This window comes from Phyllostomus hastatus, unplaced genomic scaffold, assembly GCF_019186645.2.
Source record: "Phyllostomus hastatus isolate PE091 unplaced genomic scaffold, TTU_PhHast_1.1 phas_contig_34, whole genome shotgun sequence".
Taxonomy (NCBI): Eukaryota; Metazoa; Chordata; class Mammalia; order Chiroptera; family Phyllostomidae; genus Phyllostomus; species Phyllostomus hastatus.
In genome coordinates, this window is record NW_025333857.1 from 16,190,911 (window position 1) to 16,209,818 (window position 18,908).

An 18,908-nucleotide genomic window follows, 5' to 3' on the forward strand; every position below is an offset into this window, starting at 1 on the left:
AGAATTGAGATTTGGAGAAAACTTTGAGGTAGGCTGGTTAGATTATTAGGCAAGTCACTTGTAACACTTTTAAGGGACAGAGTTGAGCCTAACATTTGTTAAGATCATGATGCTGGGCACAGATTGTCTAGGTTCAAATGTCTGTTTAACTACCTGTGTGACTTTGAACTTTATGCCTTCTTTCTTTAATCTTAAAATGAGGATAACAGTACCTACTTCTTAGAGTAACTGAGATATAATAATTATAAAGAACTTGGCACAAAGCCTGACACATAGTAAACACTACTCATGTTTTGCTAGTTAAAAAGCCACTCAGTACAAAAATCTGATCATCATCAAGATTTGGAAATAACTGGTTTAGCCCCTCTTATTTTGTGGTGGTGGCCAAAGGAATTGCATACGTTTCCTCTACATACACGGCTAAGCCAAGACTAAACTCTAGGTCTACTCACTGCTCCTAGATGTCTTCTGTTTGTTTTGATGTGAAACTCCTTTGACTTTTAAGGCTTTTTTAGTTCCATACAAAAAAATAAATCCTTTTTTTTCTTGATTGATTTTTCTTCTTTTTCCTTTCTATACTGAATTAAGGTTTCATTTATATTTTCATATCAGTTTTACTGAGAGTTGACCCCTTTAAATGATCTTCTTGTTTTATTTAGAATTAGCCCATTCCATAGTCAATTGGCATGCCATAAAACAGATTCTCTTGTGAATATAAAAGTAATATGCTCACTGCAGAGAATATTTTTTTAAAAATCACAGTAGGCAAAGTAAGAAGAAATAAAATTACCTATATTTCTACTATTTTTAAACATACACACGTAGTGGGGAGACATGTACACCAAAGTTAATTTTCTATTACAGAGTTGATTTATACTATATTTAAAAATTTGTATTTTAAAAAATTACTTTTATACTCATCAAGTCACTAAATGATTTCACCCATAGTTTCTTATAGATTTTTAAAGGTTTTCTTGTTTATATTTGCCTTAAAAAATATCCTTACCTGAGGACATGCTTATTGACTTTACAATAGAAAAAGGGGAATGGAGAGATAGAGAGAAGGAGAGAAACAACGAAGTGAGAGAGAAACATCAAGAAACATCGATTGGTAACACGTGCTCTCTCCAGGGACCAACCCTCAACCCAGGTGTGTGCCCTGACCAGGAATTGAACCAGCAACTTTTTGGTTTACGGGATGACACTCCAACCAACTAAGCCATACCAGCCAGGGCTATATTTGCTTTTTAATCCACCTGTAATACATTTTATTATATTTTGAAACACAAGAACAGTTTTTTCCAAGTAGCCAACATTTCAACAGTATTTGTTGAATAAATACCTTGTTTCCCTTGATTTTTGATGATTCTTCTACTGTATAGGAAGATATTATATATACTATTTCAAGGCTTGCTCCTTTGTTCCTTAGATTTGCCTGTTTATTGCTCTGTCAATATTGTATTATTCTAAATATAATGGGTTTATAATACACCTGAATATTTTATAGGCGAGTTCTTCTCCATCACTCCTCTACAAAATGTTCTTATTCATTCACACCTATTCTTCGTTCCAGATAAATAATTAAATCATTTATGTTAGCTAAAAAATAAGCCCTCAATATTTTTATTAAGCTTCAATTAAAACTACCAATTATTTTGGGAAGAATTGGAACATTAGAACATTTACCACATTGAATCTTCTCATCCAGGAATGAGGTGTCTTACTTCATCTTGCCAAATGTTCTTTGATATATTTCTTTAAAGTTTGCAGTTTTCTTCATGTAAGTCAAGCACACTTATTAAGTCCAGTCCTAGGCAGTTTAAACTTGTGAAATTATTGTGAATAGACTCTTTTCCCTCCATTATGTATTCTCATCAGTTACTGATGATAAGTAGGAAAGCTTTTTTTTTTTTGGTGTAATTTTCTTCTCTCTAATTCTTTCTTGAATTCAATTATTCTAAGAACAATTCAATTCTTTGGGCATTTAAAGACCATAATTATATCTTTCACTAATTATGATAATTTTATCTTTCCTTTTTCAGTACTTATTCCTGTTATTTCTGGTCTCTTCTCTATTGGGTTGGCCAGTATAATATTAAATATATTGATGCTTATAAGAAGCCTTGTATGCCATATTAGCTGCTCACACTGTTTTTAATGTTTCTTGTCTTGATTTCATCTTTGTTTGAAATTGATATGGTCACTTCTACTTTTTTTTCTTACATGGTAACTTTTCATCATTCTTTTTCTTCTAATCTTTGTGTATAATTTTATTTTAAGTTTCTCTCATGCAAGGCACATATAACTGGATATTTAATTTTAGAATATTTGTCTTTATAAGGAAATATAATCTATATTTTTATAATAATAGATATATAGAGTTTTTTTAAATTTTGTTTTTTGGTTTGCTTATTAAAACATTTTCTTATAATATAGGCTAAATTTTCTTTGGCCTTTTCTGTACTTATTTGAAAGGCCTTTATCCCACTTTATGTTTTACTAGGATTATATTCTAAATCCAAAAAATTCTTTAATCTATATTTTTAATATTTAAAGTAAAAAAAAACCAAGGTCTCTTGTCTCTGTCCAATAGATGATGAGGATTGACCCTGTTTACCCTTTTTCCTGGCAATTACCCACCTCCCAAGCTTTGTGTATATCATCTTCAATTTGAGTTCTAGCATGTGATTGTTATTTCTGACGTCTTCTACTTAAGTAAGCTCTTTTGACATTTGTATTCATATTTTTTTTATTTTATTTTAATCATTGTTCAAGTACAGTTTTCTCCCTTTTACTCCCATTCATTTTCTTAACATGTGTAAAGTAACATTTATTTAGTCTTAGCTCTAGATTTAATTGGTTTTATTGTTCAGCACCAGTCCTTTTATATCACAATTTCCCCATTCTTGACTTTTCAAACTATGACTCTTCAAATAGTGGTGTTTTTATTTTATAGTTTAAATGTATGCTGTTTATTGTATGTCAATTATACAACAATAAAGCTGGGGTTTTAAAAATCTTTTTAAATGTTTAAAAATTAATTTATTTTTACTTGTATTTTTCCATTACCATTTATCCAGCTTTTACCCTCTTCCACCTTCACTCACACCCATTTCCCCCCCTACCCTCCCACGGTTACCACATAGTTTTTTAAAATGGCATGTGAAGAATAGATACTCTAAACCCTGGGATGCCTCAGCATATCATTCATTGGTCTTCATAAACCAGGCATGGGTCAGGGGGCACTGATTGTCGTCTTCTCTGTTTCTCCCTTGTGCTTCTCCCCTCTTTAGAGCATCACTGGCTAGTTTCTGAACTTCCAGGCTTTGGTACAGGAAGTTTGGGGGGAATGTGGAGAGAGAAGTCTTATTTATTTTATCAGACATCATGCAATACATCTTCATGCTCTCTGAGTCTGGCAGATGTTTCAAGCTGCTTCTTTGTCTCTGAGGCAATTTCATGGTTCCTCAGGAGACATCCCATTGCAGAGGTCTCTTACCCATAGATCTCTTGTCTTAGGAGGATGCATTTCTGGTCTAAGTGGTCACTTGTAGTTTTTCCAGCAGTATCTAGGATATAATTTCTACTTTCAACTTCTTGCTACTGGGATTCTTTGGCCTTTCAAGGATGCACCCTAGAAGTCAAGGTCCAGGATGACCCCAGACCAACCCTCTGTCCCACTTGGCTTATATCTGGAAGCGTTGCTGTATTCCTGCCTCACACAAGGGCTATAGGCTGATCACAGCACAGCTACCGTTTTTCTTCTGCCTTTGACCACTTAGCTTCCTCAGGTCTGAGCCCTACATCAGCCCTTTGTGTGTTTCGCCTGTGAAATATACATTTTAAGGCTGGTCTCAAGGAAACTTCCCTTCTGACACCTGAGACCAGGGATGTAGGGTTGCCACGCCCTTCCTCTCCGTGTGCTGTTGGATGTCAGTGGAGTGACTCAGTACAACACAGCACCCCTCTCTCTAAAAAATCTCTCTCTTACCTCTCTCAATACTTTCATGTTCTTAGAGTGGGCAAGAGGATTTGTAAACTCTGCCTGTAGTGTGTATCTCACATTGACTTTGAAATCCGATCTCTCTCTCATTGGAACTTCAGTTGAGTCAGAGCCAAGAATTCTATTTTTAACATTCTATTATATACAGACTATAATTCATTGTCTGGTATCCAGTGTTCAGCAGTATTAAACCAATGTGACTTTGGTAATCAAGGCTGGTTATCTCAACAGTGGGAAACATCAAATCCTGTGATAACTGGCATCTTCTGCTGTGAGGGTTTTTCCTGCTTGTAGTACTTGCTGTGACCTCCGATCCCAAGATCCTCACAGCCCTTTCATTTGAGGAAGGTGTATTTCTAACCTGCCCGTTCACTGGCAATTCCTGTTACCTGCTTCTCACTTAGAGACCCAGTGTTTTAACAAAGTAGAAAGCTGGTGACCATTTTTCAGTTGTATGAGGATCGAGTTATAAAAACATTTTCTCTCATTTTGCCTCTGCGTGCGTTAAAGCTACATGACAGGAAGTGGGCACGGGAGGAGATTGGCGATGTGTGCCAGTTACTGCTAAGTGCTTTACTTTGCTATCTTGTTTAATCCTCACTTAATACTTGGGAATCTAGTATTCCCATTTTATAGATGGGAGAAATGAGATTTGAGAGTGAAATAACTTGTCTAAAATTACACGGATCGTAAGTGCTGGAGATGGAATAAAGCCCACTTTGTTCTGATGCCAAAATTGGTGCCAGTTCTCAACCCTGGGTGCATTTTAGAGTCACCAAACAGCTTTAAAAATACCAATTTTCTGGTCCCCTCCTCAGAACAATTAAATTAGAACCTCTGGAGATGGAGCCTGGGCATCAGAATGTGTTAAAAGCTCCTAGATGATTCCAATGTGCAGCCAGATCTCAGATCACTGCTGTGGTTGTATGTTAAATATGGTATGGTCAACCCTGTGTGTGCTCGCTGTATCCATATGTTTTCCCCTTCGTATTTTATTTCTCCTTCAAAAGTCAGAGAGTGTGTGGTTGCCTGTCCATATCAGAGCTGGCATTCCCAATCAGATTCCAAGGGCTGCATTCATGGCCATGTTTATTCTGGAAGTGGACCAGTTCATCCTGACCTCGCTGACTACATCAGTTCTGGACTGCGAAGAGGACGAGACCCCTAAACCCTTGCTGGTGTTTAATGTCACTAAAGCCCCGCTCCAGGGCTATGTGACTCACCTGTGGGATCACACCAGACCAGTCTCCTCATTCACCTGGAAAGATCTCAGTGACATGCAGATTGCCTATCAGCCACCAAACAGCAGCCATTCTGAAAGGAGACATTATGAGGTAAGAAGGAAGAGAGACCAAACTTCTATGCTGCTTGGTATTCACAGAGTTAGTTAAGAAGCCACTTCCCTTAGCTTTCAGGTTAGTTTGCATATTCATTGCCTTTGAAGGGAATCAATCATTGTAAATCAGGGTGCAAACTCAAAAGCCCAGAGGAGCCAGGCTGGTGCGACAAATAAGCAAAATAAACAGGTCATTTTGGAGGGTCACTGGGGGGAGCTGAAGTAAGAGCTGGGCCTTTTGCAGCAGCTGCAACTGGGCTCCAACTGACACAGATGTACCTATCTCTCTTACGTGTCAAGAAAAGTTGGAAATTTATAATTTCTTTGTAAAAAATGTTTTTGTTTTTAAATATAGGAAACATATTAAAGATTTTAAACTATATTGTGCTAGCTACACAATATTTCTAAAGGCCACATTTGGCCCAGGGCTCAGCCATTTGAGAACTCTGCTGCCTTCAACAGCCTGCCTGCGTCAGATTACATAGGCCATTGAAGTTAGGGGTTTTGTTTACAAATTTTTATTAGTATTTTATTATTCTTTTTTGTTTGCAAAAGTGTTTTACTGGGATCTTGCATTTTAATTAATAACATTGAGTTAGGATAGCAGATTCCATGGTCTCAAAGGATAACTGATTTCACTGTCAAACACTCTCCATCAGGAAAGTCCTCTTTCCATTTAATCTAAATCTTTTCTGCTGTCACTTCAGGCTCTTCTCTCTTGTTTTGTATTCAATGGGAGTAGAGAACAGCTGGTTACAGCCTTGCACGTAATAACGCTTCACATACTTAAAGACCTACCAGCAAGCTGAAATTTAAATGAGCAGATTGATACAAACTTGAGTTCAGGTTTATTAATGAAAATGAGTGTCCCTGGGGTTACCAAATTGCCCTCCATCTCATTTAGGCACTTGCAGCCTTTAGTCTCAAGGGCAGACAAAAGACTTCAGAGTACAGGGGCTGTGTAGTGTCCTTTGCTTTTATTTTCTTCATTTCATAATAGTAAGTGGCATCTTTTGTTTTCCCATCCTGGCTTCTCATTCCTTCAATATTCTGAAGTGATTTCTCCTTAGTTGTCTGGATTTACCTGCAGCTCACACATACAGCACAGCTACCCTGCTGTATAATGTAATCTCAATGTGGAATTTATTCAAGTGTGTGACATTTTTGTCATAAGGCAACCCAATTTTCTCAGCGGAGATTATGCACGTGTCACATTTTGTGGGCAGGAAGCCCTGGACCTCTACAGATCTTTGTTCCCTCAGCCACCTGGGTGGGACTTCCGAGAGTAGAGCCACGGCCAGTGCTCCTGAAGCCAGCTGTCCCTTCTCTGGGCTGTAACACTGAGGCGGGCTGCTCCTTTGGTCACTTTTACCTCTTTGGGAAATTCAAACTGATTTAATTAGGAATTACATATATTTGAGAAAAAAGTTCCTTAATGAGTACATAACATATGATTTCATATGGTTCAACCTAATATTTATATTACATCTGCATAAATACATCTACTACCTCGGTATAGTTTCCTATTTAGTCTGTTACTTTGGTACTCTTGAATCTGTTTCTTTTGTTACGTCATATTTGCTGATATGCTGCTATTTGGAAATTTCTCTCATCCTCTCAAATGGACCATACGTTCTTCACAAGTAGGCAGTGGTGTGCTCCCATTTCTGTATTACACCTAATTTTTCTCTGTCAACACCTCCTGATAATACATACATGTCACATAACAAGGCTCAAAACTTATCATATGGCTCCACTTAGTAGTTATGGATTTCATAGGAGCAAATAAAATCTGGATATTTTGAAATATGACTATGCTGGATTGGGTCCCCTAACAGCAGCACAGTGACATTTTCTTTGAGAATTCTTTGTTGTGGGCGCTGTTCTGTGCATGGCAGGATGTCAGTGGCATCCCTGGTCTCTCTCCACTAGAGGCCAGCAGCACCCCCTCCACATGCACACCCATATGTGAGACCAGAGATGTCTCCAGACATTCCCAAATGTTAAAAATGACAAAATTTGTCCCGCATGACAAAATCACCCCAGTGGAGAACTACTCTGGGCCCTCTGCCTTCGAGAGAGGCTTGATTGGTCTGATGCTGGACTGACAGTCTCCTGAGCAAATGCAGGGACACGTTTCCAGCATATTTGCTTATTTTAGGTTAAGAATTCGTTTGTGGAGAAGAAAATTTAAAAATACCAATGAACTAAGGAACAAGAGTTAGAGCCCGAAAAAGGGAGATCAGGTTGTCAAAAACGAGATCAGGCGGCAGCAGAAACCTGAATCCATCCAGCCTCTTCCTGCGGCGTATACCCCAGAAGTAATGGTATTTTATACTCTAGCATCTCAGTGTGTGGTTCACATGCAACTATTTGTTTACAGATGGAGTTGGAGGCTTACGACTTCTTCTTTGAAAGGAGCGCACCAGTTACTGTCCACATCTCCGTCAGAACATCAGACACAAATGCCCCAAGAGTGTCCTGGAACACAGGTACAGCCCAGCGTAGGGTGTCAGGCATCAGAGCCCTGGGGGAAGACAAGAAAATATGTGGGTCAAGAAAGAAAAGTTTTAACACCATTTCGCACATGAGGCAACTGAAACCCAGACTGGTTAGGGCATCAGATAATTGGTTTGGTTTTGGCTTTCCTACTGGTAGGGTGAGAAATTTAAGTCCAGGACTCCTGAGTCCTGAGGTTAAGTTCTTTCCTCTGCAAGAGATGAGCTAGAAGGACAACTTTCACCTGAACAAGGCAAAAAAGTGACTGTGTGTGATAGTGAGTTATAGTTGGACCGAGAGAGAAAAGGTCTCCAACTCACACTGTTCACAGGGATCGAAGGAAGGCATGCACCGGTGCTCTCTACATTGTCTTATTTCTAAGTGTGAGTTGTATGGAAATCACAATATATAAATGAGAGCTTCAAATGCCTTATTTGTTTTAAAAGAAAGCTTTGCTCTGCCTCTCATTTTAATTGAACTTACAATGCAATGTATATATTTAGGTCAGATATAAATGTGGAATCTAAATGAAGATTGTTTTCTTTTCCACTGATCCCATCAATAGTATTTCAAACATATAAGGAGAGGTCGTAGGTTCTGTTAAGAGGATAATATGTGTCTGATTTAAATCCTCAGGTGGCAGCTTAAATTAGTTGCCTCCTGTGTTTGTGTGTGTTTCTGTGTATGTATAAATAATACATGTGCTTACATTGTGGGTATATGCATGCATATGTATGTGTTTGTATGTGTTGAGTTTCAGTAGATGGAGAACATTGGTTGAGCAGCCTTGATTTATAATTCTGGCTCTATGTCTCATCTACCTCTGTTAGAAGGATAATGAAAGAAAAGAAGGAATTGGTAACCTATAGTTTAGTAATCATCACATATCAAGTGGCTTATTGCTTGAGTGTAGAGATTTAATAGTCTATATGTGCATGTGTGATCTGTGAAACCCAGGCTTGTTAAGAGAGCTTTCCAAATCTGTTTTTTGTTATTTTGCACATCAGGTTCCATTTTACAATAAGTTTGTACTTATTATGAAGTAATACTATGTTTACCATTGAAAACTTGGCAAGTACAATAAATAGAATAAGTAGTAAAAAGAGAATAAATAGTAATGAATGGCTAAGAAAAAATGAATAAGGTGGGGCAGGGGAGAGAGGTGAGGGGAAAATGGAGACAACTGTACTTGAACAACAATAAAAAAAGAAAAAGTAAATGAAATAGTAATGAGTGAATAAAATCATTTATTACTTCATGAAGACATAGCCACTGTTAATATTTTGCTGTATATACTTCTAGTTTCCTCTCTTGTTCTTTTCCTGTGTCCTTTGTAGTGCCTTGTCCTATGCCATACTGTGCACTTTTGGCTTCCGAACCATCATTACTAGTCAGATTCTTTACATGTACTCCTCTTCCCCTCATGTTTTCCCTCCCCTCTTCCTTCCTTCTCGTAAATATGCTCTATGTCTTAGCCCAGGTTCCCTAGAAATCGCTACTGAAGCAGGTTGTATACATTAACCCTACACTGAAAACAGGAGTAAGGGGGGAAGGAAAGTCCAGGTGGTATAAGTGAATTGGTCCCAGGTTTACAAAAATATAAAGCTGCTGGTGACTTCATAGTGCTGATGTCTCCAGAAGGAGATGGACTCACTGTGTGTGGGAAGAGGCAGAGCTGGGTGGGGAAAGGGAGAGCAATCTGTCAACTCCTTCCCATCTCCTGTCTCTTCTTGGTCAGTTTGTCTCACTGGATGTTAACTTCCACATGCCCAGGTTATGTTACCTGGCCCCTCTTAGCAGCTGCTGCACAAACTCCTGGAGTCCTGTGGTGTAGGACCTGTTCATGGTCATACAGAGGCCATGTCTAAACCTGGCCCTCACTACGGAAGGAAATGAGGTGCCCAGTCAAGTCAGAAGACACAACAATGGCATTCAGGGTTTTACAATTGGGAGGAGTGTGGGAACCCTCCCTGGAGAACAGGGAAGCTGGGCAGATTTGAGGGAAAGCATTAAATGGGCCCATCAGTACACTGTCTTCAAATTTTATCAGCTTGTTTTGTAAAGAGTTCTGCTCCCTTTCGAGATTCTCTATAATCTTTTGGCTTGTGGCCCTACTGAGCAATGGCAGTGGTTAATGGTGCTCCCTGTCTTTCCCCCAGGTGTTTAATCTGGAATCTGTATTCTTGTTCTGAGCAGCACTTATTTTCTCTGCTCAAACTTCCTCCAGTGTGCTGGGTCAAAGGAGAAGGTTTTATTTAATTCCTTTAGTTGCAAAAGTCTCTTCCTTATTAGGGCCTAAACTAAAAAACAGTCCTCTTTGTAAAGTATCAGACACTTCACATCTAACACCATTAAACACTCCTTGCACAGTAGCTCTGTGTTTGCATATTTAACCATTTTATATTCTCTGTCCTGTGGGCTACTTATGAACTCAAACTACAGTTGACCCTTGAATAACATGGGGGTTGGGGGTGTTGACCCTCCATGAAGTTGAAATCTGTAGAACAAATGACTCCCAGAAGTTACGCTGATCTATTCATAGCCTGCTAGAAGCCTTACTAATACCATAAAGTTGATTAACACATATTTTATATGTTATACATATATTATATATACTGTATTCTTATAATAAAGTAGGCTAGAGAAAAGAAAATATTAGTGAGAAAACTATGAGGATAAAATACATTTACAATATTTACTTTAAAAAAATGTCTGTACAAGTGAACCTGCACAGTTCACACCCCTGTTGCTCAAGGGCCAACAGTATATGTAAAAGCACTTCTGATTCCTTTGCCCGCAGAACATCTGGAGGTAGCCTTTGAAAAACTCCTTGAGGACATTTTTTTGCACTAGAGACCACTGCAAGCATAACATCTGTTCTTTCCCTTGGTATTTATTTTCTGGCACCATCGTGTCTCAAAAGGATATATCACCAGGAGCCAATTGTCCGTTGGAGTTAATAGTACTAAAAGTGAAAATATTACTAGAAATAAAAGCTAAATTCCAGTTTTTTGAAAATACACTTTTCAGCTAGTTTTGTGAGTTAAAATTCATTAATTTTGTCTTAACATATGCTTGCTGGCATGCCGTAGACCATTTTGGTTTTGTCTTGTAGGTCTGAACCTCCTGGAGGGGCAGTCTCGGGCCATCACCTGGGAGCAGTTTCAGATTGTCGACAATGATGACATAGGTGCTGTGCAGCTTGTCACCGTGGATGGCCTGCAGCATGGACGGCTCACAGTAAGAGGTGCACCACCAGCCTTTGAACCCTAGAAAGCAGGAACCCAAGAACCCAAGAACTTGCTCCCATTTCTAAAGGAATTGTCATAACCCCCAAATCTAGAGATTTTGGAATCATTGGCATTTAGGTTGGGGTGCTCAGATGAATGGATGACCATTTATGAGTGATGCCTTATGGTTGGCTAATTAATTGACTATCTTATTCCAGTTAGAAAACAAAATATTTTCTTCTCATTTCTTTGCTTCAGAGAAATGTATTGGAAAACAGAAAAATGTGCTTCTTAAAATACATTGGTAATCATTATGTTATTATGATAGTAGTAGCAGTTGCCATAGTTTAAAAGAAATTAATTTATAATTAAAATGATAAAAATGGTGGTTAAGGTTAATGGGCCTAATAAAAATCATAACCATACTTCATGATGCAATGAGCTCAGGGGATTTGCTTTGATTATACTCTCACTTTGTCAAATTATAAAGCAGAAAGAGAGCTCTTATTTATCATCATTTGTGATAAGGGAATTCTGAAATAAAAAATAAAATGATAAATTTTCTTGTCTAATCCCAGGACAGTATGTAGTCAGTTGATGCCTGGGTCTGTCAGTTAGGGTGGATGTTCAGCTGCATGTAAGGGAGACTCAATTACAGAGGCTTAAAACTTCATTATTTCCTTATGTGACAAGTTGTCCAGATGTAGGATTCCATATCCACGATGCCAAAATCTCTTTTCTGCTCTGTCAGCAATCACAAGATGGTGCCTACATGTCTAGGCTTTGGGTCTGCATTTGAGGAAGGAAGAAAGAATGAAAAAAGTTATGCCATCTAAGTTTGCTTTCTTTAACAACTGGTCCCAGGAGTCTGATACAGTGCCATTCACTTATATCTCCTGCCAACTCACATCCTACCCATATGTGCGTGATGGAGACTGGGGACATGAATTTTAAGAAATGGTCACATGCCATTACAAATAGAACTAGGTTTCTGGTAGTGAGGAAGAAGCAGAAAGTGGCTAATGGGCAAGGAGCTTGTGTCAATTATTCTATTGTTTAATCATTATTTCAGTGAGGTCTTTATATATGGTATATGGAGAGTAATGAGGCAGTTGCCATTAAGAATTATAATAGTTTAGTTTAGACAAAAGTGAAGCAATGTTTATTAATATTATAAAATGAAGTATAGAGCAGTGACCCATAAGCCGATGTTCTGGGCTCAGAGGAAATAGAAAATAGTACTAATATTTATTAAGTATTTACTTTGTGACAGATATGGTACAAAATATTCTACACACTTTATCTTATACAACTTTATAAAGTGAGGTACTATCATTATTCCCACTTCACATATGGGGAGCCTGAGACTTAGAGAAATTGGCTTGTCCAATGTCATCCACCTAAAAAGCAGTGGCACTGGGATTTTAACCCAGGCCATTTGATACCAGAGCTGTAGCTCTTGGCCAATAAGCCAATGATTCTCAAATTTTAGCATGCATTAGACTATCTTGGAGGGCTTGATAAACACATATTGCTGGGCTCCACATCCAGAATTTTTGATTCAGTAGGTGTAGGGTAGGGCCTGAGAACTTGCATTTCTAACTTCCCAGATGGGGCTGATGCTGCTGGTTCTAGATCATATCTCTAAGAAGTGTTGTCATGTAGGATAATAACAATGAGTTAAAGAACAATCACATAACATTTATTGTAAGATTACTATTATTTAAGTTCTCTCATCTATACTAGGGAATATGAGGTAGGCATTATTCCTATTTTATAGAAATGAGTCTCAAATAAATCAAATACCTTGCTCAATCTACACAACTAACAAGTGTTACGACCAATGTCCAAAAGCAGGTTTGTGGAGGCTCAGAGCCCACTAAACAATCTGTGGTTTTTCCAAGAGGGGAAAGTATTAGCTGTACCATTTTCTTCCATGCCCTCTTGCCTAGTGCTGCTTTCACTGCAAGGGCTGCCTCCGTACTGCGCCACCTACCTCCTTCAGTCAGCGCTGCCTCTGCTCTCTCCTTCAGGGGCGAAAGGATTTCTCTTCACCATGGCTGACCTGCAGGCTGGAGTTGTTCGTTATCATCACGATGACAGCGACTCCACCAAAGACTTTGTGGTCTTCAGGATCTTCGATGGTCATCACAGCATCCACCATAAGTTTCCCATTAACATTTTGCCCAAAGATGACAGTCCCCCGTTCCTCATAAATAATGTTGTTATTGAACTGGAGGAGGGACAGACCATACTGATCCAGGGTTCCATGCTGAGAGCTTCTGACATGGACTCCAGTGATGACTACATCTTCTTTAATATCACGAAACCTCCTCAGGCTGGAGAGATCATGAAGAAGCCAGGGCCAGGACTCATAGGTAAGCTCTGGGCAGTTAAGATAATTTGTGTCAAAATTTGTGTGAAGGTGGACATCTGTTTATGAGAGGGGATAATATTACTCTCATTTTATAGATGGGAAGCCTAAGACTTAGAGAATTTAAGTTGATCTATGCAAGGATGGGCATCCAGAAAGTTACAGAGCTGGGCCTAAAAGGAATCATTACACTTGGAAAAATTAAGTCTTCCAAGCATGGTGATAGAACAAATAAGTTCGAAGAGAGGTGATTGATTCTATTCTAGATGATTGATAACATAATTGCATAAATAGCATTTCATATTTTGTTAGAATAATTTCATAACCACTTATGGTAGTCAGAAGCAACAAAATAGGGATCAATTAGTGTTTCTTAAGACAATGTTTCTTAAAAATATTTTTCTAATGCTAATTTCTGTACATATTTTAAGACAGTTCTAGCAACTTTAATTTTTTTTGCTTTATAATTTACAAGCTTTGATAAAAGCTTTTAATGAAGGTTCCTTGTACACACACAACATGCTAAGCAGAGAAGATTTGGAAATGAGTCCACTATGTTTATACCCAAACACTTGCAGATGGTTACAAACATATTTGATGTTTTGTGGACCCAATAGGCTATCCTGTCCCTGGCTTCCTTCAGTGGGATCTGTTCAATGGCATCATTTACTATCGTCACTTTGGGGGAGAAATCTTTGAAGATTCTTTTGCATTTGTCCTTTGGGACAGCCATGAACCTCCGAACCTCTCAGCACCACAGGTAAGAGGCCATCTCTGAACACTTTCCCAAAGTCTTGTCCACAGATAGGTGTTCTGGGGGAAGTTACAGAAACTACTTGAAAATAGGTTTTATGGTTCAAAGATTGAGTAGCAATAAGGTAAGCAAAATTAAGTCAGTTTGCTTACAACATCGCTTCTCTACCATTTACTTTTCTAACAAGTTCCATACACTTCTGTGTGTGGTGTTTCCCAGGTTTTTAACCATTGGACATTTTTATACAGAACACCTCACAAAATTGCTGTCCTCATAGCACTCAAGAAAATACTGACACTATAGTAGTAAAAATATAGGCTTTAGAGTTAGGCTGCCTGTGGTTTTCTCCTGTCCTTGACACAACAAGCTGATTGATCTGTGCCTCAGTTTGTCCATCTGTAAAATAAGGAATAGTACAACTCCTTATGGAATGATTGTGAGAGTAAGTGAGGTAATACATAGAAAGCACTGAGAACGTTCTGGAACATGGTAAGTACTCAATAAATAAATTAATGATTACTTATTGTTGCTTTTGAAGAACTAAGAGTTTTACTACCATTTAAAGAGATCATTTAAACATATAGGATACAGAAATAATTTGAAAGAGACATTCTCATATAAAAATTACAGAAAATTGAGTTAGTGTAGGGTCTGGACAACTATAAAAGAGTAGAGTCTTTGTGAGGAGAGAGTGGTTAGTGGTAGGAGTGAAAAAAGAGAGCTGAAAATAAACAATCACCTACTGTAGAGTTATTTTTGCTAGGTATTTTATACTGATTACCTTGGAAGGTAGAATGTATAGGGATCTCAGCAAATCTTGAACCAGCTCTAGAATAACTACTTACAGCATGTGTTGCTATTGGTTATATAATGTCTTCTCATCCCACAGTCAGTCACATTAGCCAATGCATAGATGACTGAGCTATTCATCTGCTTGCTAAGATAAAGGTTTAAGAGGTGATCAGAAGAATGATGTCAGAGAGTCCAGAAATTGAAGGAAGTAGATGGTCCTTGTTAAGAGGCATTGGAGAATGAGTGAGGAAATTCTCAGTTCAACTGCTTATTGAATAACAAATCAACTCCTTTACAAATAACAGCTCCTTCTTTCCATTAATATATTATACATCATTTCTAGATTTCACTTTTGTTTGAGACCTTAGTTGATTTGGTAATCCCAAATGACAACTATCAATAGGATTTATTTTGAAATCATCTGTTGTATCTATTCAAGCTGAGCTTTGTTTCTGATTAGAATACCATATCACTTTTAGCAGACTATATACCTTTTCAAGAATAGAAAACTTGAGACTTCTTTTTCCTCTTCTTCTATTATATATTTTTATAGCTTGTTTTCTTATGTATATTTATATCATATTTAAGTTCAAATCTAGATGGTAGATCCCTCCATAATGAGGACCATAAAGTTTCAGTAATGAAAACTTTATCGAGATAAAATTATTTCTAAATCTTGGCAAATAAGTCAGACTAACTATTGTAGTTTCAGTTATAAGGTTATTTCTTCTGTTGGATGGGCTTCTACAGAAGGAGTCATAATTACATTTTTCTCTGCTTTCAACTCATTAATCTACATTGAGAGGCAGAGAAGCAGGGAGGGGGGAGAGGGAGAATACAAATCTATAAATTTGCTCTGTATTTATGTATGGCCCTCTGTTTGGCTCCTAAATATTCTTCAGCTCAGCCTTGTGTACTCACCTCTGTACCTGACATCTCTACATGTATATCTGACCAGCATTTCAAAATCTCCATGTCCACAGGCATTTAGTATATAATTTCCCCCAAACTTGCACAAAACCACTGTAACTAGACTCTTTGAAGTCATCCCTAAACCCTTTTCTCTCTAATATCTGAATAACCAAGTAGTCAGAAAGTTTTACTAAATCTAACAGGTAAATCTTTCATCTGTCTGTACTTACCCCCCTTATTGTCATTGCTTTAGTTTCAACCTTCATCTTTTGGGGGCTAGAATATCCTCAGAATCCTTCACACAATATCTTGAAGAGTAGAAGAAATCAGTGACACCTTTGTAGTTGAGGACAATTAAAAATCCATTATTACAATAGCATTATGTACAATAGAATTCATCTAGCATCCATTCCCCCAGTTCTCCCTCTTCTGATCTGTGGTATTGTCAGCTTGGTTCCTCTCCAGACTGTGGACCTGCCCCCAGTGATGGCATCACCTGTTCTAGGGAGCTTCCTCTGGTGTCTTTGTTCCACAGTCCCCCCAGGCTGAATCAGCTGGTCCATATATGTATATATGACCCAATATCAAATCACTATAATGTGAGGCCATTATTTGTTTTGTTGAGTCAACTCTGAGCTCATTGATGGCAGGAATCTTGAGTTATTCATCTCTGTGTCTTCAGACCTTGGTATCTGACTCAGAGCAGAACCTCAAAAACTATTGGTCCCAAAATGAACTCTGGTTCTTTCAGCTTTTATTGAAACTAGGAAGAAATAAGAAAACTGACATATTTTATAAAAATTGGGGAGGAAGTGAGATGAGGAGGTAGTGAGTATAAAGCTTTTTTCTTAAGAGTTTCCAGGAATGAGTGTAAGTATTTTATGTGTGTGTGTGTTGGTAGGAATTTTTGTGTTGTAAAACTCTGATGCCTTCATTGAAAGTTCAATTTTTAAGGGAGTAAAATGATGGTCTAGTCTATTTGATTACTTCATCTTAAATTTGGACAAGTACCTAGTCATGCTCTACAAATAAAAATGTATTTAAAATATTCAAAATGAATTTGTAACTTTCAGCTGTTCAACTAAAAGTCCAGATAAGATGGCTATGTAATGGGAGTTTTGTAATCAAAGGTTCAACATTCACCAAAGATTAAATAAGCCCAGGCATAGGATTGTTTAGGCCATACTGTTAAGACACTTCCTTTGATAAAGGCAGAAACCCATCATCTCCTCAAGTGAGAAGCAACTTAACTTAAAGCAGGAAGAAATTTGCATTAATAGGGATGCTACTTACCTCCTTTCATCCTCCCTAACTGGATACTACTACCGAGAGATCTACCTGTGCATCGACAAGGTGTCTACACATCAGCAAGAAACCTCTCCCTTTTTCTCTCTTGGATGTCATGACTACCATCAAAAAAGCCTGTCTCACTAAATTTACTTTAAAAAAATATTTTCTTCTTTATCCTTCTCAGTAGAGGGCTTTATAGAGCTTAAACCTAGGAGATCTTAAACCAGAAGAGAGTAACATTGGAAGTAAAATGGAAAATGCAAAATAAGGATAGAAGAGAGAAGCAGAAAGAGGACTAAGGTATGTAGGACGAATGAAAGCAGATGCCCCAGATGCCTGTGGGTAAAGTGGAAGGGAAAGATGAACCATGATCAGGTGAGAGAACAGGCACCCAGGGTGTGGGCCTCTATAAGTCAGGCCAGAACATGGTTTGGCAAAACAAGCGTTGGAAGTAGTTCTTGGGGGCAAGAGGTAGCTCTGTATAATCTCAAAGGAAGCTGTAAAATGAAGAATCAGGCAGGAATCAAAGGTTGGGGCAAAGAAAAGATCAAGAACCCAGGTCTACAAGTCAGATATCAGCCTGCCAAATATCATATTATGAACACTGAGGATCAAGGTTAGGCTTTGTCATTTTATGTATGGATTTGTCACTTCATATTCTAATTCCCTGCAAATCTGCCTGTGGGTGTTTGTGGACATAAGTAGACTGGAAGCATGGAAGGACCCCCAGCAAGCAAAAGCCCAATGATTGGTGTGGGCACTAGTTTTCCACTGACTGGGAATGAGTATTTAATAATGTCTTTCTTACAACCAAATTTCAGTAAACTAAGAGCAGTTTATTTCTCTGCGGAGTCTGTTACAATAGGATTTTTCTCATTGGCACACACACGCAGTAATTGTTTAAACATGCATAAATATGTAAAGACACATCAACTTAGGCGATCATAAAGCATGTTGAAAAATGTACCCACCAAGAATTACTACAGGGCTATAAAAAAGCATGCTTGCACATTCTTTTTTTATACAAAAAACACATTGGAGAATAAATTAGCATGGAAAATGGTCTCTTTGAAGGCACAATGACTATTGTTTCCTTATTAAATCCAGTTTTTCAATTAAGTGGAGCTTCACTGATCCACACTGTGGCTAGGAGTTCCCATAGAGAATTTCTGAACTTTGTAGATTAGCAAAAAACTATAATTGGAAAAAAAATTGTGACACAGACTCCAGGAGACTAGAGCAATGACTGCCATTGTGTTCCTTTATTTTGATAACTGACTTTAGTTTTTAATTATTGAAATGCTTCATAGTGGAGCAGTTGATATGGGGTAGGCTTTCATAAGAGTAATGAAAAATGGAGACAGGGCATTAATGGATTGAATACCTACTACCCATTACTCACTGTGCTATTAAGTATCTCATTGGATCCTAACATCACCATAGTAGCCATTGTTATGCCCAATGTGCAGAGGGGAAAACTGATCCCAAAGGGCCCACTGATTTGCCCCAGGGAGCACCACTCAGAGGGGGCTGAGCTAATATTTCAGTATTGTCTATATCATAGTAAAAGCTTAACCATGCTTCAGTTTTTTGCTTTGTACGTCAATTTAAAACAGAATTCACTTCATTTTCAAATTGGATATTGTGAACACCATTATTAGACAAAATTGGCATTGTTGATCTGTGCTTCAATAACAATATTAAAGTTATAAAAATAA

General features: G+C 38.0%; 1 protein-coding gene across 8 annotated transcripts in view; it reads left to right on the forward strand.

The window, feature by feature from the left end:
- FREM1 (FRAS1 related extracellular matrix 1) overlaps positions 1 to 18,908 on the forward strand; it is a 160,492-nt gene that overhangs the window by 39,021 nt on the left and 102,563 nt on the right. For all 8 annotated transcript variants that reach the window (XM_045840791.1, XM_045840792.1, XM_045840790.1 and 5 more), the window contains 5 exons: positions 5,014 to 5,337; positions 7,723 to 7,831; positions 10,954 to 11,085; positions 13,102 to 13,446; positions 14,060 to 14,202. In XM_045840791.1, coding sequence (XP_045696747.1) covers positions 5,014 to 5,337; positions 7,723 to 7,831; positions 10,954 to 11,085; positions 13,102 to 13,446; positions 14,060 to 14,202 — 1,053 coding nt within the window. The remainder of the gene's footprint in view (positions 1 to 5,013; positions 5,338 to 7,722; positions 7,832 to 10,953; positions 11,086 to 13,101; positions 13,447 to 14,059; positions 14,203 to 18,908) is intronic.